This window comes from Mchenga conophoros, linkage group LG9 (assembly GCF_057382185.1).
Source record: "Mchenga conophoros isolate Kocher_MC1m ecotype Shallow Benthic linkage group LG9, M_conophoros_male_GT1.1, whole genome shotgun sequence".
NCBI lineage: Eukaryota > Metazoa > Chordata > Actinopteri > Cichliformes > Cichlidae > Mchenga > Mchenga conophoros.
This window is the reverse complement of record NC_140534.1, coordinates 3,070,035-3,092,028: the sequence shown is the minus strand read 5'-3', so window position 1 is coordinate 3,092,028 and position 21,994 is coordinate 3,070,035. Positions and strand designations below refer to the sequence as shown.

General features: G+C 41.1%; 1 protein-coding gene across 1 annotated transcript in view; it reads right to left on the bottom strand.

The window, feature by feature from the left end:
• Positions 1 to 21,994, bottom strand: part of plppr4b (phospholipid phosphatase related 4b) — a 58,966-nt gene that overhangs the window by 9,381 nt on the left and 27,591 nt on the right. Inside the window, exons 2-6 of the mRNA XM_085286156.1 lie at positions 20,640 to 20,825; positions 13,225 to 13,354; positions 11,385 to 11,580; positions 2,289 to 2,346; positions 871 to 1,044 (exon numbers count right to left, since the gene is read on the bottom strand). Of these exons, the coding sequence (XP_085142282.1) occupies positions 871 to 1,044; positions 2,289 to 2,346; positions 11,385 to 11,580; positions 13,225 to 13,354; positions 20,640 to 20,825 (744 nt within the window). The remainder of the gene's footprint in view (positions 1 to 870; positions 1,045 to 2,288; positions 2,347 to 11,384; positions 11,581 to 13,224; positions 13,355 to 20,639; positions 20,826 to 21,994) is intronic.

The following is a 21,994-nucleotide window of genomic DNA, read 5'->3' as shown; positions in this document are numbered from 1 at the left end:
ATTTTATTTGTTCCTGAGTAAATCGGTTTGGCTGAGATTAAAGTTATAGTTTTTACACAGCTGAATAAACGTCAAGCAGACAGCTGATTATCAGAAGTGTGAGATGCTGAGAATTTACTCCGGTGTCCTGTTATATTTTAGATAGCAAGAGTTTATTAAACTTCACCGAAACAATCTGCAGATTTCATTAAAATTGAATAAACTATCATCTCGTCTTTATTTTTAGTTAGCACAGACCTTAAACACTTAAAGCTGTAAGCTAATGATAGTTATATAAGAGCAGATGCTGCTGGTGCAATAAGCTGTACTTTTACGTTCAATGGATGATGATCTGATTAGTCGACTAATCGCAAAAATAATCGGTGACTAGTCGACTATCAAAATAATCGTTTGTGGCAGCCCTAGTGTAATTTGGGCAGGGCCTTGTAACTACAGTAATACTACCCTTTTTATTACAAGCGATTTCAAGTGTGTGTATAAATTAAGGAAAAACAGAAAATACTTCTCATGGGCCTTCAGGATGGGTCTATTGTTGAACTGGATGGATTCAGGTCCCTTAATCCCACCCATAACACTGTGAACAATTTAGTCGGTTCAATGCTTTATACTACATTGAAAGCCCCAGTCTTTCATGAGACTATTTGATCGAGTGCTTTGATGTGAGAAAAAATCCCACTGGCTTTGGTGATTGTCTAACTCAATTTGAATCCAATTAAATCTCATACATACCTGATAAAATATCTAACCTTGATTTAAATTAAGTTGGTTGAAAACTTAAAAGCAGCCAACACATGTTTCTCCAAACATAAACTTTTATTATGATGAGAACATCTGTACCCATAGTGGCAAAAACCACATCTAATTCCATACCAGATAGACAGCAACAGCACCTCCAAGTAGAAAGCCCAGGTAGACGTCCATTGCATGGTTCTTGTATTGAATAATCCTGGTCAAGCCACAAATGATGGCACTCATAATAAAAGAAAAGACGAGCAGGGGCTTAAGTAGCTTGGATGAGTCCGTCAGAGTGCTGTTGAAATACATCTGCAACATACAGCAAATACAATACTGGTTTTATTTATAGCCTTAAGCTTATTGGTTTTTGTCATATACGCTTAGGGAGGTAGCATACTGTGGGTCTGTCTCAAAATACTACCATTTCCCCCAAACAATAAAAACAAATTTATGGACTGCACAGCTAAGGAATGAGCTGAAGCTATGCTCAGCTGAAGCTGATACAATTGATTTTGAACAATTTCAGCACTTTGTACAATATGTCTCATTCACCAATATAAGTGCATTCTTCCTATGTCTAAATACAACAATTTTCACTTTTGCTGCTCAAAGCATCTTCCATGAGGAGTCTAAGGAGCTCGGAAAGAAAAGTGTCTGGACTTCTTTAAGTTTCCTTGAAGTTGTTTCATCCGAGAAGCTTCTTCAGTTCTAAGAGCAACTGGTGTAAAGGGTCCCAGATTTAAGGTCCATGGGAGTGTCCCCCCATGAACGTCATTCAATTCAATTTCAATTCAATTTTATTTATATAGCGCCAAATCACAACAAAAGTCGCCTCAAGGCATGGACCCCCTAATGATCCTCTCCCTAATCACATGAGCCAAGGTGTGAAAACGGGTGTAGGTCACAATCAGCCAGGGTTTTGGGTGAGCTCATTGTGAAACCTAGCCCCACCCCATCTTGTGATTTCCTGAGGTCAAATGCTCTAGGATGTGTGCGGAGGGAAGGATCTCAAAACGGGATTATAGATGGCAGACAGTTGGTGTCGTAAGCCCCGCCTCTGTTCAAAGATGGTCGCTCACAGAGGACATAGATGGCTTCTTTCACCCTTCTTTCAAACCATTGGTCTTCTCTGTCCAAAATGTGAACAATGGCGTCCTCAAAAGAGTGACCTTTGTCCTTCAGATGGACAGCTGAGTCTTGTCCCATCGAGATGGACTTGACTGTCCATCTGCATCTAAAGGACCAAGGTCACTCTTTGTCCAGATCCTTTTCTTTTCAAGCTCCTTAAACTACGATAACCTGGATGACTGAGAACCTTCACAGACATATTCCATAAGGAGAAAAACTCATTTTACATTTTAACTGAAAAGAAAGCCTGTTTGGTTCACAGAGGGTTGAGTTGTTTGTTATGTAACTGATAAAAAAATAAGAAGATAAGTTGAATTGAAGTTTTTTTGTTAAGTCAAATAAACAACGGTATCCTAAGAAGATGTGAGGGACTTCTGCTGTAACACTGGGGATCACCATTTGCACGAGCTCAAAACATCACTCACCGAAACATAGACGGCAGCAAAGGATGCCAGAGTAGCATGCTGTGATGGGAAGGATTTCCTGCAAGAGACAAAAGAACAAAAACAAATTCATCCAAGATTCACCTCAGCAGGAGAGCAGGAGGTAAAAAGAAACACAACTGGCCTGAGATATCAAAAACAAAATCCTACACACTATCTTAGGGACTAAATGACTGAACCAAAACTGAACCTCATTTCATGTGCTCTGCAGTGTTGGGAAGGTTACTTTTAAAATGTATTCCATTACAGATTACAGAATACATGCTCCAAAATGTATTCTGTAACGTATTCCGTTACGTTACTCAATGACAGTAACGTATTCTGAATACTTAGGATTACTTAATATATTATCATGCTTTTTACAACAACGTGAATGTACTATTGCTGTGTGATTTATTACTATTACTGAAGGTCCGCGACTCCGAACTGTAGTAAAGGGACCTCTTGTCATGGTTGGCTGTGTGGCAGGTGGGTAAGCAGGAGTGGTGGATCCAAAATGCAGGACTCAGACACAGAAGTTCAACTTAAAGTGCAGCTTTATTGCTGTAAAACCTCTTACTAACTAAACTCACCAAAAGACAAACAAAAACGCTGGTGGACTAAAACACTGAAGCAGAAATACTGAGCTGGAAACAAAACACTGGTAACACGGAGGGAAAACACACACAGCTTGTTGAGGGTGCGACGCAACACTGACTCAGAGAAACACAGGGACTAAATACACTGGGAAGTAACGAGGAGAATGAGACACAGAAGGAGAGCACAGCTGGGGGAAATTAGAACTGACGAGACAAGCAAAGCAGGACACATTCACATAAGACACGGACCTTCAAAGTAAAACAGGAAGTATCACACAGAGACGCGAACTTGACACAGTGGAGACAGCAACTAAGAAACACAGAGACATAAACCATAAGGCAGAGGACTCTAAGAACCGAGAGACACAGAGGGGAACTCAAACATGCAGACACAGACTTACACAGAACAGAGGGGACATAGAGAAACATGAAGGGCAAGGGATCGAAACAAGAAACCATAGAAACTCACACCAAGTACAATAATACAAAAATCACAAAGAACTAAGACGCTGGGTCAGGAGACCCAGGACCGTGACACCTCTGACTAATACGGCGGGGTCCCTGTTGGCTCGTAGCCGAAAACTAGCTTTACTTTGTTGTGTGGGTCAACTTTTCTTGACAGAGAGACGCGTTGAAAGGCTGCTCCAACGGAACTTATTGTTTCGGAGGAAAACACGAACACGGTGTACAGTCGAGTCTTAATAGCTTACTTACAACTGGGCTCGTCAGGCACTCTGTTTGGCTGCAGTGGTTATTATTATATTTACATGCTTCCAGCTCCCGTTTTTCCTCGATGACAGCTCGTACCTTTCCACTCCCCTTTTTCTCCCTCCTCGCGCTCACAGACCCATAACGTGTATGGCAGTCCATTCTCCCTGCAGCACGGACTACACTGCCCATGATGCTACATTCTTTAGAGCTATGCTTGTAGCATTCTGCCTGTTAGCTTAGCACAACAACAACAACAACAACGACGAAAAGGCGCTCTCTCACCCAGGAAGCACGCAGTCACAGAGAGAGAGAGAGAGAGCGTCGCCCTGTAACCATGGCAACCGTAACGCTGCCTAGAACAACAGAACAACAGTCAAACAAACCCAAACAGTCCTGACCCGCGACAAAATGAAACAGGAAAGTACCGCAGTGTAATCCATTTATTTCAACAAAGTAACTGTATTCTGAATACCACCTTTTTAAACGGTAACTGTAACAGAATACAGTTACTCATATTTTGTATTTTAAATACATAACGGCGGTACATGTATTCCGTTACTCCCCAACACTGGTGCTCTGCAACATTGCAGTCATATGTTTACTAATGAAACACATACAAGCATAGAGACAAGGCTTGCCTAAGGCTACTATTGTTGTAAACTGGCCTATATAAACAAAGCAGAACCAAATTAAGCTAGCGTTATAAACTGCAGAGTGCTACAGAAGGAAAGTGAATCTGTAGCTTTGTTTCTCACTCTGCTCCATCCATGACCTACTTATGACAGCTCCTGATATTAAAGCCTCATGCTAACTCCTGACTCTGCATATGTGCACATTGGTAAGTGTTGGTGCATTTATGGAAACATAGTTGCACAGTTGCAACATCTGTGGTGTCATGCAAATTGCATTAAGGGTTTGAAAACAGATAGCACAGCTTATGTCAGCACTAGAAGTGGGTCAACTCTAGTGCTGACATAACCATTATAATTATACCTGCAATAATCTCATTGTAACACAAGTGTTACAATGTATGTCAGTTTAAAACTGAGGTTTCAATACAAAACGTAATAAATAATACAAAAGACATGCATAATATTTAAAGCTGGAGTGCAATAATCATTTGAAGCCTCCTTTAAACCAGTCGTAGTAGTAGCGTCCAAAAAGCACCTCTTTGGCTCTTGGAACACATGCAGGAAGGAACAGACCACTGTCTCTCTCAGAGGGGGAGGAAGTCCAGTTGTAAACTTAGAACAACACATACAGCACATACACACAGTTGTGCTGCTTTAAAAGAAATTCTGTCAGATACAATCAGAATCAGAAAGGGTTTTATTGCCAAATGTTGAGCAGGTTTACAACATTAGGAAATTGCTGCGGTGCTTCAGTGCAAACATACTGTCATAAAAATATAAAAATAAGAATAAGAATTAAAAGTGCTAAGTGGATAGATATATACATGATATATACATGAGTGCAGGTGGTGATCAATATTAGAGAGGTTAAATGTTTGTAATGTTCATTCTGTAAAATCTGTCTATTCACCATCTCTTCAGAGAAACTTGTCTCTTCTGCTTCAGCTTTTGTATTTTCTTTCTAATTAACAATCAGAAAATGATACTTCAGCCTTAGGGGACATATACGAAGAAAACCATGGCATCTGAAAATAAAGTACCCGTTGAAAACACATAACATCCTAGAAATTGTGTGGTTGTTTTTTTTGTACATCTTTTGTACAAACAAGTATTTGTTCAAGTTACTTGATTACTGGTAATTGTAATCATGTTGATGACAAATTGATTTTTCCAGTTGGTTTTCCAATTTAAATTGTTTTTTTTCCCTTCTTGTATAATGACTAGGATATCATTTTTCTTGTCATTACTGCTCAGGGCAGTTCTCATGACATAAATGCTGCATTTTGGGGGGAGTTATTCTCTTCTATACCAACTGGTCAGTAAGAAGTAGTGAGCCTGTTTTGAAAATGTAAGGAGTAGAAAATATATATTTATGTAAAATGTAGGGAGCAAAAGGAAAAACGTTTGTGTTTATTGTTCAGTTCTACAAATCAGATGTGACGAGACTGTGCACCCTTGTAATGTGAGGCATCCCACTGCTATGTGGTGTCTATAGCTCAGGAGGCAGAGCAGGTCGTCTGCCTTATTAGAAGGTTAGTGGTTGGTAGTTCAATCCCTGCATGCTCCAGTCTGCATACCAAATGTATTTGGCCAAGAAAATAACTACAAGTTGTTCTCTGGTGCATCCATCAGAGTATAAATCTTGCATAGAAAAAAGTGCTTGCATGAATGGGTGAATGAGGCAAAAAGTACTCAGGTGGAGTAGAAAAGCACTTTATAAGAACCAATCCATTTATGCAGTGATACCCCTCCTAACATCTAAAATACTTCTATTTTTTTATAGCTGCATCTTAAAGGACTATGGTTGTCACTAGAGATGGCACGATACCACTTTTTTATGTCCGATACCGATATCATAAATTTGGATATCTGCCGATACCGATATGAATCCGATATAGTGTTTTTTAATCAACAAAACTTTTTTTTTTAAATATCTTGCTGCATTTTGTATAACTTCATACTCAAGTTTAAAACAACAACTACACTAAAGCTATTCTGTTATACCTGTATGCAAAAAAAATAAATTTCATAGTTCAGCAATACTGATCAATCTAATAAACTTAGACCTACACCATCCTCCCTATTCTGGTATTTTAAAGAGTACTTAGCGTAAATATTAAGCAACCTAACTAATAGGGTTCCAACTCCCAGCAACAACAAAAATAAATAAATAAAAAATAGGGAACCACCCCTCACGCTCCACCTCATGATGCTTAATCGACGTAATCAACCTTAATTTGATGCAGTGTGACAAAAAAATGCACAGAAATCAATTATTTTTCAAGAAATATTAAATAGATTCAACATCTTTCTTCAACAAAATTGCAGACTGCACAGATGGTACCTTCCCAAAGGAAAAAGTACTATAGCTTACTAGGGTATATATATTAGACTTAATAGTCACTATATACAGTAATTGACTTCTATTCCTTTTACATCAAATTAAAACTTTGGGTGTCAGATAATTATTTATTAAAAGCTCGACATTTTAAATGAGAATAAGAAAGAAAAGTATGTCTTTGTGCCCCCTTTTCCCTGTTAATGCCCTATCGGCCCCCCTGGCTAAACTTTGCTAGATCCGCCCCTGCACAGTTACCAGCCGTCAGCTACGTAGAAAAAGATCCTCGAGTAGAAAGTAATATTAAATAAATTCTAACAACAGCTTATCAAGCTTAAACGTGCTGCTGTTGTTCAGCCGCTGGTTTCCTCTTTCTGGTGCAAAGTGGACCAAAAACAAACAAGAGAGACGGACTCACGACAGAAAAGCCGATCAGCTGATCATTGATCAGTTTCATGATTGAAGTAGCAGCCGGAGAGCGAGAGGCAGTCGCTTGTTAAGCTTAACGTGGGAATGCTTTACAAACATTCAGAGATGGACTTACACACTTGCTTTACTTCTCTCGGGGATAACTTTGTCGGAGATGAAATGCCGGGTTGCTAGCGAAGCTCCACATGCTATCCAGACCACCGACAGGTCCCGCATGCCACAGCCGCTCTATCACGTGATGCACACTGCTCCGACGTGCTAACGTTCTGAGGTGAGTTACGGCGTGTTGCAAGTTTTGCGAGGTGCTTTCGTGATATTTAATGGATCGGATTACATTTTTTATTTTTCTCCAATATCCGATCCAGTAATTTAGGTCAGTATCGGACCGATACCGATACGTAATATCGGATCGGTCCATCTCTAGTTGTCACATTACTAGATATTTAAACTTCATGCCAATGTCTAGGAAAATACTTGATACAGAATACCATTTTTGATACCACAGGGAAGATTATTACCACATCCTGCAACAACAGAAGTTATTATTAATTAGATTGAATTAAAAAGTATTTAATAAAAAAATATGTCAACAATTTCATTGCAGGTTGTGAAGGTGAAATATATTCTAGAACAAGTTGAAATTATTTATTGCAGAAGAAGCACATTATGCAAATGGTAATAATGAATTTGTGTGGTATTACTTATGTTACAGTAAAGAGTGCATTGTGCATTCTTAAAGTCGTACATGTTGAATTGAACTGAGTATGTCGTCTGTTCAAAGCCTCTCCCAGTCAGTGCTGTTCTCCATGCTTGTCTCACTGTACATGATGTTATTAGCACTTTAAAGGTGATCATTTAGGACTCTAACAAGTTGATTTGTTTACATTTGGCTATCTTAATTTTTAAGTGAGATGTGCGTTTTGACTTTATATACTTTATGCATATAAGGCAACTGTTTCCTTTTGCAATATTTTTGTGTGACGTGTTTTTCTGTGTTTTAATAAAAGGGGAACAAAGCACATTTAAGTCAGCCTAAGATGATATTTGTTCATTTTCACATCGCCTTACTGAGGTAATGCGAAGTGAAACATGCTTTTTTTACTCCAAAGCACCGGAGCACTCAAAGCTTTACAGAACTTGCCTCATTCACCTATTAACACAAGCACTTTTTCTATGGGTATGGATAAGTATGGTATCGGAAATCATGACCAGAAAAGTCCAGGTTCCATCCATTTTAAGCATGTGAATTACAATGTCTTGTCTTACTTATATTGGAATAAGCATGTACAGATTCCAAAAAGAGGAGGTTGTATCTAATCTAATTTTTTGTCTTGTAATGATTAAACACAGAGTCAATACAGTACAAGTGTAGACAGGGCAGTCACTTGAGACTGTGAGACCAGACTGGCCAACCTGCGCGCTGCATGAATAGACTACAACAAAGCCTATGACTCAGTGCCTCACACATGGATCCTGTAATGCCTTGAACTGTACAAGATCAACAGGAAGGGCCTTCATCAGGAGGATTGGGAAGTGGCGAACAAACTCAGCCAGATCATTACCAAGACTGGCTACGGATACCAAGTATGGAATGGTGGATTCTGTTGTAGCAAATGCACTTAGCCAAGAAAATGGACAGGAACAATAGTCATCATATGAGACTTCAAAAAAAGGGGGTACAACACAAAAACCTGACATCAGAGCAAGATATATAATGGCTTCCCAAAAACTTTTCATTTTCTAGCTAAACCTGAGTACATTCCATCTCTACTGCAAAGGATTCTGGGGAATGCAGTTTTCACAACCTTTCACTACCTCACTGACCGCTCACAGTATGTGAGAACTCAGGGCTGTGTGTCGGACAGGGTCGTCTGCAGTACGGGGCCCCACAGGGAACGGTTCTGGCTCCGTTCCTCTTCACCATCTACACTGCAGACTTCTCTCACAACTCCACCCAGTGCTTCCTGCAGAAGTTCTCTGATGACTCTGCAATAGTTGGCCTCATCACTGATGAAAACTGACCCATGGCCTTGTGGACTGGTGTCAGCAGAACTACCTCCAGATCAACACTAGAAAAACCAAGGAGCTGGTGGTAGACTTCCACAGGCACAAACATCCTCCACTGCAACCACTGAACATACAAGGTACATTGAGACTGTGGACAGCTACAGGTACCTTGGTGTTGATCTCACCTAAACTTACAAATTATCATACCATTTTTAAACAAAACAAAACAAAAATTATTATTTTATCATCACTCATTCTTACAGACAAATATCGTCCAAAGCAACAATATTTTAAGGTCCATATCAGGTTAAAACTTTAATATTTCGGCATTACGTTCAGCCATCTTGGATGGACTTCCTCTATTTTTCTTTTTCCAAAGCACTTAAAACAATATTACACATCAGCCACAAGAGGGAGCTCTAGTGCAGTGTGCAAAACTGTATAATCCAGCGTAACTTCTAAAAGGCAGAACATGGTACATTGTTAAAAAAAAAGAATGCACCGGCCAACTCAGCAACACCAAAAGACCATGATGACCACACAACATGACCTACTCAGTCAAGAAAAATCTTTGGGTAGGGGAAATCAAGATTAACTTGTACTAGAAGGATGGTAAGAGAAAGGTATAGAGATGGAAAAGAACACTCATGATCTGAAGTATATCACAGCATTATTGCATGGGCATGTATGGTACAAGGTGGAACTGTTTCAGTAATGTTTCTTGCTGATGTGACTGCTGATAGAAGTAGCAGAATGAGTTGTGAAGTGTACAGGCTCGTACTTTCTTCTCAGTTTCAGTCTTATTCATATTGCAAAAACAGCTCAAGAGTTTCTTAAGGCAAAGAAAGTCATTCACCTGATCATAATTCAAACAAGCATGAAGATAAATCACAGGAAACACAGTATCGTGTGATATTTGTAGCTGGTCATTTAAGGTGGTCATTGGTGGGGCGATCGTGGCTCAAGTGTTGGGAGGTCGCCTTGTAATCGGAAGGTTGCCGGTTCGAGCCCCGGCTTGGACAGTCTTGGTCGTTGTGTCCTTGGGCAAGACACTTCACCCGGTGCCTACTGGTGGTGGTCAGCTACTACAATGTAGCTGCCATCACTGATGGGTGGATGACTGGATGTGTAAAGTGCCATGGGGTCCTTAGGGCTAGTAAAAGTGCTACACAAATACAGGCCATTGACTCTAAAGGTGTTTTATCCAGATCTAAAAAACAATCCATATTTAAAAGCTTTACTTTGAACATTTGATTTTGAAATATGTGACATGTATTGAAATGGCGATACATCTAAACAATTTGTGCAAAACTTGTGTTAAATCCTTTGATTTAAATCACAAGTCCACATTGTTGATGTAAAAGAGCCAAATGACAAAAGTCTTTCAGAGTGGTGACTTTGCCTGTGTTGCTATTAGCACAGCAGAAATGAAATCCAAACTGAATTTTCATTTGACTTATCTGTGTTTTCCCCTTTGTTCTTTTTTCCTGTTTTCATTAATGTCATGTGTTTGAATTCACTTGTTTCATACACTCTCTCCCTCCCTGGTGTGTAATTAGGCTGTTTTCCTTCCCTCATTCTCTTTAACGAGAGAATGTCTCTTTCTGGCTCTTTCTGGCTCCCTGATCATCTTCCTCTCTCCAGTAGTTTGTTTCTTCTTCTAATGACCTACTTAGTTGCTTCATGCTTTTCCTGGCATCATTGTCCAGCTTCTGAAGAAGCGTCATCATCCTTCCAGCATACTTTTGCAGAATTGATGATGCATGCAATTGAGTTATTCCCTATAATTTTCTTATAACGGTATTATTGTTGTAATTTGTTGTCATTATCTGTCTTGATGCATGCTCAGTCATCCAGGTAAGTAAGTCATTTTGGGATTGACACTGTTATTATTGTCATTGTTGGTCGTAGTTATTGATTGGGATTATTGGTGGTGATGTTTGGCTTGAACTATAATTATTATTATTGTCATAATTCTCTCCTAATTTGCATTAAACCTGGACTGAATAAAATTAACACCCTCACATTCACTGCACACATTCACAGTCCTGCTGGTATTATTTTTCTTACCAACTCTGTCTTGTCTGTAAGTTTTCCAATCTATCCCTGCTCTGTTCTTTATGTGATATACTTCATAATAATATTAAAAAGAAAAAGCCTTTTTTTCTCTGTTTTATAAGACAATTGTCTTATATTCCCCTCTAAGAGTGCTAATGTACTTTATAGCTAGTGATATAAAGCATCACAAAGAATCACGTTAAATGATTTTTCTTGACTACAAAACTGATCCACTCTTAATTTGTGTGTCGTTTGCGTGAAAGTGTTCAGAATCCAAGTCTTTCAGTGTAAAGTGGAGCATATCGAGTGTTTTTTCTTTCCTTACCTGCCCTGGTTGATTGCTGCAGGGTCACTCCCTGAGCAAATATCTTCCATTATGTATGGGTTCTGTTCACAGCTGACATTTAGGGTGGTGTAATTGGGTTTACACACAGTTAGGAAATATGGTGTTGGGTATCCAGTCATCAGTTGGAGGACGTCTGTGATGAGGGCCGTGGCACAAAGACCGAACGCATGAACTCCTGAGGATAGATGGTGAGATATGTGCTTACCAAGAGGAAAAAGAGTGAGAATATCAGATTTTACAATGTTTAGTTTAAATTGTATGGTTGTATTATTTAGACAAAATAATGTATCGCGGTATAGTCTGACGCTGGATCACTTCACAATCCAGTCCAGTTTAACTCAGCTCAGTTTTTCAATGGTTGCTCTCAACGCCGCACGAATTGTCCAACAATTAATAATAGCAAAAATGAAGGAGGGTAAAATGACGATGAATAATAAATTAACTACACAATTGAGGCTGCAGTCGACAAACAACTTTGCCATAAAATTACCGTGAAGTGTTGTATTATGTATTATATTTTCTTTGTGTGAGTGAGAGAGTATTTATGTGGCCGTGTCATGGATCGCTGTGTGGCAGGCACGAGGAGGACCCAAAATGCAAAACTCACAGACACGGGGATGAACTCAAAAATTACAGCTTTAATGCTGGAGAGGCAGAACGTAGGAAATACAAAACTAAACTGGGAAAACTAAATACAAAGCTCGCCAAGAAACACAGGGAAGAACACACACAACATGAGGGAAAACGCGACACAGAACTGAGGGAGACGCAGACATAAATACACAGAGGGTTAACGAGGGAAGTGGGAGCACACGGGGAACACAGGTGACACTGATAATAATCACGGGACATGGCAGGAGTGAACACAACACTGACGGTAGAGGTGAAACAGGAAGTACAGAGGTTCAGACAGGAGGAGAGAGAGCACGGGGAGAACACCAACATAACGGGCAGGGGAGACACGGAATAAACACGAAAGGGGACGAGGGCTCATGAATACACAGAGGGGCACACAGGGGGTGAGAGTCACAAAGGGAAAGCACTCAGGGAACAACACAACAGGGCAACTCAGGAAACAGAACCTAAACAGGGAACAAAATACAAACATACAAGAAAACTAAGAACACTGGGCCAACATGGCCCAGGACCATGACAGGCCGGATTTATTAAGTGAAGCAAATAGTGTGACACTGCAATGTGGATGATGTGCTAATTTATAAAGTGGATGCATTTGGATGATTTACCATTTGGATGATTTACCATGTAGTAATGACCAAACCAAAAATGGTTTAAAAACAAAGTTTGTGTTTGTTACTTTTGGGTAATGCTGGAATTATATGATTTTGGTTTAGCACTGTGGATGAATGCATCGTCTTTAGAGACTGAATCAGTTTTAATATCCAATGCTAATAAAGCAAAACCAAAACGAAAAGCATGAATCCATTGAGATAATAGTAATTTTACTGTTAGCAGATAAAATGCACACATAGAGGTGGCTGTGGCTCAGAGAGGGTAGAGCAGGTCTGCTAATCAGAGGTTTGATGGTTTGATTCCTTGCTGCTCCACTCGGAATGCCCAAGTACCCTTGGGCACCTCCCAATGTATCGAGAGTGTGCGTAAAATAATTATAAAGCACTTGATGGCATAGAATAAAAAAACAGCATGTATATGAATAAATTGGGGAGTCTTGTAAAATTCCCATTTTGAGCTCCCATAAGGAAAAAAGTGTCACCACAAAGGTACTAGAATTCTTAACTGGCTACCATGGACTGCCTTTATGTGACATGAGTAAGTGTGCAGTTTAAAAAAATCAACCTACCAACAAATCGGACGGCTCTGCGTATGAAGGAATTGAAGTTGCAGCCAGCTGCGTTGATGTTAGCCTCACCGCCACCGCCGAGCTTTCTCCGAGACAGACAGCAAAACAGGATGGCCTCTCCAATCATTATCTGTCAACACAACAACTCACCTGTTACGTCTGCTCACAGAGGAGGAGACACTCAGAAAATTCAGACTATAAATCTCTGCCAAAGTGGTTCTGACATAATCAGCCAGTTTGAGAACATGAACGGGAACTGGTTGCTTTATGTGAGCAATGTGCCACAGCTTGTTCTTTGGATTCCACTCAAAGCTCTCGGATAAACCCAGCCACGTAGCTAACACACAAATGCACTCTGCATGGGATTACACATCTTTGCAGAACCAGAAGGATGGAAAAAATAAATATTTAGAGATTATTTAGCATTGGACAGGTGCAAAAGGGAGAGGGAGAGGGGGGCTCCAGTGATGTGCATATTATCAAAACTGACCCTGGACACATGACCCACCCTAAACCAGAGAGAAATGTACACCACATTTTTCTCTTGCAAATTTTTCATACGGGAATTTATGTTTGCAAAGTTTAATTACTTTCCAAGGTGTTTTAAGTTTTATGCTTTTTACAGTGATGATATCTAAAAGTCTATAAAACTTACTGTGAAAGTAACCAACACGTCCAAAGACTCAGAGATGCATAGAAGTAAATTATCCAAATAGGGCTGGGCAAAATGATTATTTTCCTAATCGATGAATCTAGCGATTAATTTTTCGATGCATCGATTAATCTAACGATTCATTTTTCAATCCGATTCGATTTCAATTCGATTAACGATTTCTTCCCCCATTATTTGACTTGTATAGCAATTTCACATTTACTAATTTATGTATATAAATGAAAAACACAAATTTATTCATTTGAAGACCTTTTAATAAAAAAAAATTCAAAATAAAGTTGTAGAGGTCGTACAATCAATACAATAGAGATAGCATTTAACAAGAAATGAAATGTGCAAACATACATAAAATTAAGGAAAAGTTAACAAAACATTTCAAATAAATAGCAACAATGGTGTCTTTAAACAAACAAAATGTAACATTCACTTTGCTTTCTGCCAAAAAGTGCTCTTCATTCACAAAACAAAATCCACAATAACATTGTACTACAATCTTCTGTTTTAAACAAAAAATTAAATGTTTTGCAAAACAAATATAACAAAGGAAATCATAGCAAAAAATTAATAATATACAAACAGCAGAAATGGCGTCTTTGAACAAATAATGAAATGACAAGTTACCCCTAAGTAGGACTCTGTGACCAGACTTGTCCAAGCATCAGTGGTAAGGGAGATTTTGGATGTTTTGGAGGCTTTTTTTTTAGTTCATTCCTTAGTTTCTCCACTGAAGTTTCATACTTTCTCTCCATCATGCTTGTAAAATGACGCTTAGACGGCAGAGTGTAACCTGGCTGGAAAGTGGTCAGCATTTCTTTGAATCCCTCACCCACAGCAAGTGGTCTCTTGTCTTTTAAAATCATAGCTAAGACGCTCTCAGTAAGTACAGCCACCCCCTGGGGGGTGCATGGTATACTTCTTCTCTGACAGTAGTCCTCCAGACTTTTCTGTTTATTCCTGAAATCATAAATCACACACAGCACACAGATGAATTCGAATAATTACAAAATAATCATATGGAAAGCATAATATCAAAATAATTTGATAAGGATCTGGTTGAGATAGATATATACACACATACTGTTATGCCATGTGCTTTCATAGCATAACAGTAAGAGGTTAATGATAATCCCCAATGTTGAACATATGATATGCAGTAATCATGATGGCTGGAAAAGATAACGTTTAAACACCCAGGGCTGATGGCACCTTTACTGGTGCACTGCTTTCTAGTCATTAGATGGCATAACTTTGACCTATAAGATCAAGCTGGAGAAGCATTATGTATAAAAACAGCGTTCAAATAGGATGAAACACATTAAATTTGACAAATCAAGAGTTCATTGTCATTTTGCTTTTGCAAGCACTTTAACAATGTTGTAATAGTGTCCACGACGGCTACGTTTAGCAGGTGGTGCATTATCCTTGTTAACATTTCTCCTGCGGCCAATTCGCTGTCTCACATTTTTGTCTTTCGCCGATTCTGATAATCAGCCTGCGTGCATTCAGACTCATTTCGCCAGCATGGGCCACAAACCAAAAAAACAATAACAACAGCAACTGCTATATGTTACTGCTCAGCAGCTTAAATGAGTTTTGCATTTACGGAGGTTGGGTGTTTATCCCTGTGTCTATGAGTGAGTGTACGTCTGCGTGGGGGGGTCTGGATGAATTAACGGGTAAAAACTAGCGTTAGTAAAAAAGTTGAAAACTTACGGTGGTTTGTCCTTTGCAGAAGCTGCTCCTGGATGCAGTCGTTTGAGGTGCTGGTGCATAGCCGTCGTGCTTTTATGATAGGCTATTTCCACCTTACAAAGTCGGCAAACGACTGAATCACTTCCTTTTCTGTTAAAATATCCCCATACTGTAGAACTGCGTGTTCGGGTGGAGTGATTTAAGTTGACTGCAACTGCCTCACTCATGATTCCGCTACTCGCTGCCGCCATGTCTTTTTTTGAAAGTGACGACGCATCGACGCAGATTTTTTTACGTCGACGTATTTTTTGCGTCGACGTAATCGATTACGTCGACGCGTTATCCCAGCCCTATATCCAAACCAGGTTTCTACATCAGATTTACACGACTGTGTCTAAATATTATGGCACTGATATTTATATGCGGAACTTTTCTACACTTACTGGCAATTCAGTCATTTTACACTATAAGCTGCACTCACCCATTCAAACACATTCATTCAATACTTTATATTACACACTTTACACCACTTATTGTACCAATATTTATGTAAAAAAAGCATGTTGTATTTTTTTCACTCGATATGACAGCAGTTATTAGTGTCGAGTGTGAAGCAGCGGGAATGAGGATCAGCACCTCCAAATCTGAGGCCATGGTTCTCAGCCGGAAAAAGGTGGAGTGCCCACTCCGGGTTGGGGATGAATTCCTGCCCCAAGTGGAGGAGTTCAAGTATCTTGAGGTCTTGTTCGCGAGTGATAGGAGAAGTGAGCTGGAGATCGACAGACGAACTGGTGCTGCGGCCGCAGTGATGTGGACGCTGCACCGGTCTGTCATGGTGAAGAAAGAGCTGAGTGTAAAAGCGAAGCTCTCAATTTACCGGTCGATCTACGTCCCTACCCTCACCTATGGCCACGAGCTGTGGGTAATGACGAGAACGAGATCGCGAAAACAAGCGGTGTAAATGAGCTTTCTTCGAAGGGTGGCTGGCCTCTCCCTTAGAGATAGGGTGAGAAGTTCAGCCATCCGGGAGAGGCTCAGAGTAGAGCCGCTGCTCCTCTACATCGAAAGGAGCCAGCTGAGGTGGTTCAGGCATCTGACAAGGATGCCTCCTGGGCGCCTCCTGGGTGAGGTGTTCCGGGCATGTCCCACTGGGAGGAGGCCCCAGGGCAGACCCAGGACACGCTGGAAAGCTTATATCTCTTGGCTGGCCTGGGAACGCCTTGGTGTTCCCCCGGATAAGCTGGAGGAGGTGGCTGGGAAGAGGGAAGTCTGGGCTTCCCTGCTAGGCTGCTGCCCCCGTGACCCGGCCCCGGATAAAGCGGAAGAAGATGGATGGATAGATGGATGGATGGATGGAGAAACTTTGAAGCCACTTTGAAGCCAAGGATTTTCTGGTAGTGGACAGAATTCAGAACAATGCTGACTCTGCATTCACTAATGCTATCTACCGCCTGACTACCGAGGACAGTGACGTCATCAGCGAGAGACCGGTGACCAGCATCGCGGAGCATGACGTCCGAGCGGCATTGAGGAGAGTGAACACAAGGAAAGCGGCGGGGCCAGACGGCATCACCGGCCGTCTGCTGCGCTGCTGTGCTGACCAGCTAGCAGGTGTGTTCACTTACATCTTCAACGAGTCCCTGGCGAAGTCTGCGGTCCCCACATGCTTCAAAAGATCCACCATCATCCCTGTGCCCAAGAACAGCAAACCCTCATCCCTGAACGATTACCGGCCAGTTGCACTGACCTCGGTAGTAATGAAGGTGTTTGAGAGGCTGCTGAAGAACATCATCTCCTCCTCCATCCCAGACACCACAGATCCGCTGCAGTTCGCCTACAGATCCAACAGATCCACAGAGGATGCCATCGCCCACGTCCTACACACCACTCTCAGCCACGTGGACAAGAAACAGGGTAACTATGTGCGAATGCTGTTTGTTGATTACAGTTCAGCGTTTAACACAATAGTGCTCTGCAGACTGTTCACAAAGCTGAGGGATCTGGGACTTAACAGCCGTCTGTGTGCATGGGTGTTGGACTTCCTCACTGGCAGAACTCAGGTGGTGAGGGTGGATAGATGCGTCTCTAACAGCATCACCATCAACACAGGAGCACCTCAGGGATGTGTCCTCTCGCCACTGCTCTACTCCCTCTACACTTCAGACTGTGTGGCCACCCACGGCTCCAACACCCTTGTGAAGTTTGCTGACGACACAGTGGTGTTGGGTGCCATCTCCAACAACGATGAGGCAGCCTACATGGATGAAGTGAAGAATCTGGCATCATGGTGCCAGGACAACCACCTCCAGCTGAACGTCAGCAAGACCAAGGAGCTGGTGGTGGACTTCAGAAGGAGTCAGCACAGAGACTACAAGCCCATTATCATCAATGGAGCTCCAGTGGAGAGGGTGCAGTCCTTCAAGTATCTTGGTGTCCACATCTCCTCAGACCTGACATGGGCTGCCCACATTCAGGTCCAGACCAAAAAGGCTAGGCAGCGCCTGTATCACCTACGACAACTGAGGAAGTTCAGGGTCTCTCCAAAGATCCTCAGGATTTTCTATACAGGCGCTGTGGAGAGCATCCTCACACAGAACATGACATCGTGGTTTGGGAACAGCTGTGTGAAGGACCAAAAAGCTCTCCAGAGAGTGATCCGTACAGCAGAACGCTGCTGCAGGATTGCTCTCCCCCCGCTTCAGGACACCTACACCAGGAGATGCCGGACTAGAGCAGCGCAGATACTGAAGGACCCGTCCCATCCAGGCAACAAACTGTTCCAACTTCTGCAATCTGGTAGAAGGTTCAGCATCATCCGGGTAAGGACAGAGAGACTCAAGAGGAGCTTCTATCCCCAAGCCATCCGTGCCCTAAACACACACACCCGCCCTCTCACATCATCTATAATTGACTGAGACAGGACTCTCCCAGACACTAAACCAAGGCACAATGTACATTTCAAATTCCTTTAATTTTAAATATGTTTATATTGTCTATCCTGTAAAATAGTCAGATTGTCTATTCTTATTTAATTCACTTAATGCACAGAATTCACCTGCTTGCTGCTACTACTGTACATTCACCTAATGTATATACTATATATATAATGTTCTTCCTCTACCCCCCCCCCCCCCCCCCTTTTTGCAAATGTCGAGGAGCGTGTCAGGCTACATTTCACTGTGTGTTATACTTGTTTAACTATGCATGTGACAAATAAAGAACCTTGAGCCTTGAACCTTGAACTCTAATGAACTCAGTGAAGATCTAAGAAGAAAACTTGTAGAATCAAAGTTGGTAAGGTTTCCTGGACCATTTCCAAATAATGTAATTTCAGCTGTTCACAGGCACCCACTAGAGTACGCTGGGCCCTCAGGCCCCCCTCATGAAGTCAGTTTCTGATTCCTTGATCAGAGACAATTTAACATTGTCCTGGGGGTTGTCTCATTGTTGCCACTCTAGCACACATGTTAATTCATGCCTGTTAATTTCATCAACACTTCTGCTACTTAACTGAGGTTTAACTGACATGATCCTTCCTTAAATCTGTTTGAGCATTTTATTATTAGCAGCTTTTACAGCTCTTTATTGATATATTATGTGTTCGAGTTCTGTATTATTTTTTTTTCTGTTAATAATTTTATTCTGCATTTCCCTGAACTTCTTGTTGTCTTAAGATGATTTTTTATTGTATTGTTATTTGTGACTTTAGTTCTTAGTTTTCTGTGACTTCAGCTTTGTTAGATGTCCTCACCCTGTTTTTGGTCATGGTCCCTCATGACATTCTCTTTTTCCTTGGGTCCTTGTTCTTGTTTGTATGTGTTTGTGGGCGGGACTCATCACAGGTTCCCGTCTGTGGCCGAACACACCTGCTCCAATCACCCACCTAATGATCTAATTAAGAAGCCACTACTTAAAGTAGCTGCTGAGACTTTGTATTCACTGGATCATCGAGCTAATCGGTTAGTTAAAACCGTGCTCCTGCTACTCCAGAGCCTCCGGGCTAGAACCAGCAGACTGAGAGACAGCTTCGTCCATCAGGCTGTCAGGAAGCTGAAGTCTCGCCCTGCTCCGTCCCTCTCGACTCTCACACACATGAACTCCAGACCTGTATCCAGCTCCTCCCTCCGAATCCAACACCGCCCTTTCACTGACTGCCCCACCCCCACTTGCACATGAACTCTGACACTAGTTGGTGTTTTTATCAGGTAGTATTCATTGCATTTTCCAATCGCACCTGTATGCAATCTTAACTTATATTATTGCATTACTGGAATAATCTTCCAGTTGATATTCCCGTGTCTGAATTCATTCAATCTTTTAAATTACGATCAATAACTTATTTATTTAACTTAGCACTGCCGAGTAATTAGCGCTCTGTTTCATCTGGTAGTGTATTTTGCACTTCCTTAAGTGATTTCAATTTTATGTAATTTTAATTTAGTTTCCTACTATTGTATTATTGAGAAGCACTTTGATGTACCTCTGGTCTTTGTGCTACATAAATAAAGTTGTATTGTATTGTAACTGTCGTACATACAGTGGCTTGCAAAAGTATTTCGCCCCCTTGAACTTTCCCACATTTTGTCACATTACAGCCACAAACATGAATCAATTTTATTGGAATTCCACGTGAAAGACCAACACAAAGTGGTGCACACGTGAGAAGTGGAACGAAAATCATACGATTCCAAGCATGTTTTACAAATAAATAACTGCAAAGGTAACTGTAAATAACTTCACTGTAAATAAATGCACTGAGCTGTAATCTCCCGAGTCCTGCACTTGAGTTGTCCAGGTCTGGAGTCTCACTGCCTGTTAGCTTTGACAGTTTTCTCAGAGCTTTTCTGGTAATTTGATTTGTGATAAAGATGACGGACACCCAGAGGAAAAAATGCAGATCTCTTCCCCTTCTTTCTAATTTACATTTTACAATGGTTGTGTGTTTATACTATAAAATCTAAGACTAGAGCACCTCCATAATGACTGCTAAAGGCTATTTTGCACTGTTTCAAGACTTAAAATAAGGCTGTTGTCAAGTGTGAAGCCTTACTGTGATGGCAGGTCCAGCAAAGGCCAGGCTGAGCAACATCAGGAAGGGGATGACCTCGTGGTTAGGGTCAATGTAGGGCAGGCTTAGGCTGCGGTCATGACAGTTGAAGCCAGACTTCACTGGCTTGAACACATCCGTCCACTCCAGGAAGTACAGACTCACCACAGATGAGACCAGGATGGGCAGCTACACACAGACACAACATCAGCAGACAGAGAAAATGAGGCGTTAGTTCAAAGTCATAAACAGCAAGAGCTTCAGCAGATTGCCACTGAATAGCTAAACAGCCAGTCAAAGCTGCAAATGCCCATATGAACCCGTGGGTCAATGAGCACATTAACATTTCATTTCATAATAAGAACAACAACATAGAAAGGTCAGGATGGATGGACGGTTATGCAAGATGGCACGTGGACTTAATTCCTCTTATTAATTACATCCCAACAAACAAAATGACAACCAGGTCTTAAGACAACATTAATTATAACATGTTCAGTTCAATCCCAACTATAAAATAAGGTCAGAGTTATAAATGTGGTATTTACTTTTTCAATTCAGCAAATGGAAGTACTCGCTGTACTGATGTGTAAGCAAAATACTCAACTAGTTACATAAATATCTGCTTTATACAGTGAGCTAGGGACATTGTTTTTAGCAGAACTGTGAAGCTGAGAGGAGGTTTATGTGTGCAAACGGGAGCATACTCGGTTTTCCTTTTGACATTCTTCACCAGAGTTCAACTGCCAGTGCCCAGTACCATAACATCTCCTAGGTGCCCAGCATGGCCCATCTAACCACACTCTGCTTGCCAGATGAGCAGTGGGTTTTACCAAGAAGAAAAACTATAATATGGGAAAAATATGAAGTACCATATTTGATATTGCTTTAGTGTTTTTTGTTTTCTTTCAGTGCATCTGTTTTATGAAACGCCACCGAGTCAGTCTGAGTGCATTTAGCTGGATTTGAGCAAATAGTGTGAATCAATCTGTGGTGGGGCGTGGTCTGCGTGGTCTTTTAGTGCCCCTCCCGAAAATCTCCCGGAGCCACCATTCTCCCGAATTTCTCCCAAATTTCCACCCAGACAACAAAATTCAAAAAACCATATCGCAGAATTCATAGCGCGGCCCAGCCAATTCCAGTCTCTAACAATGGCAGCAGCAACTTAGTTTTAATATTACTCTTATTTCTCTTTCTGGGTCGCAAAAAAACTTTTAACATATTTTCAGGAGTGAATGTAGCTGTGTAAACTTCAAATATCTGAGCCGACTGACACATCGTCTTCAAACCCTGCGGTCTTTCGCTACTCGGGTTAAGCATGATATATAAGTCACTTTGATAACTTAAAAATGTTATTG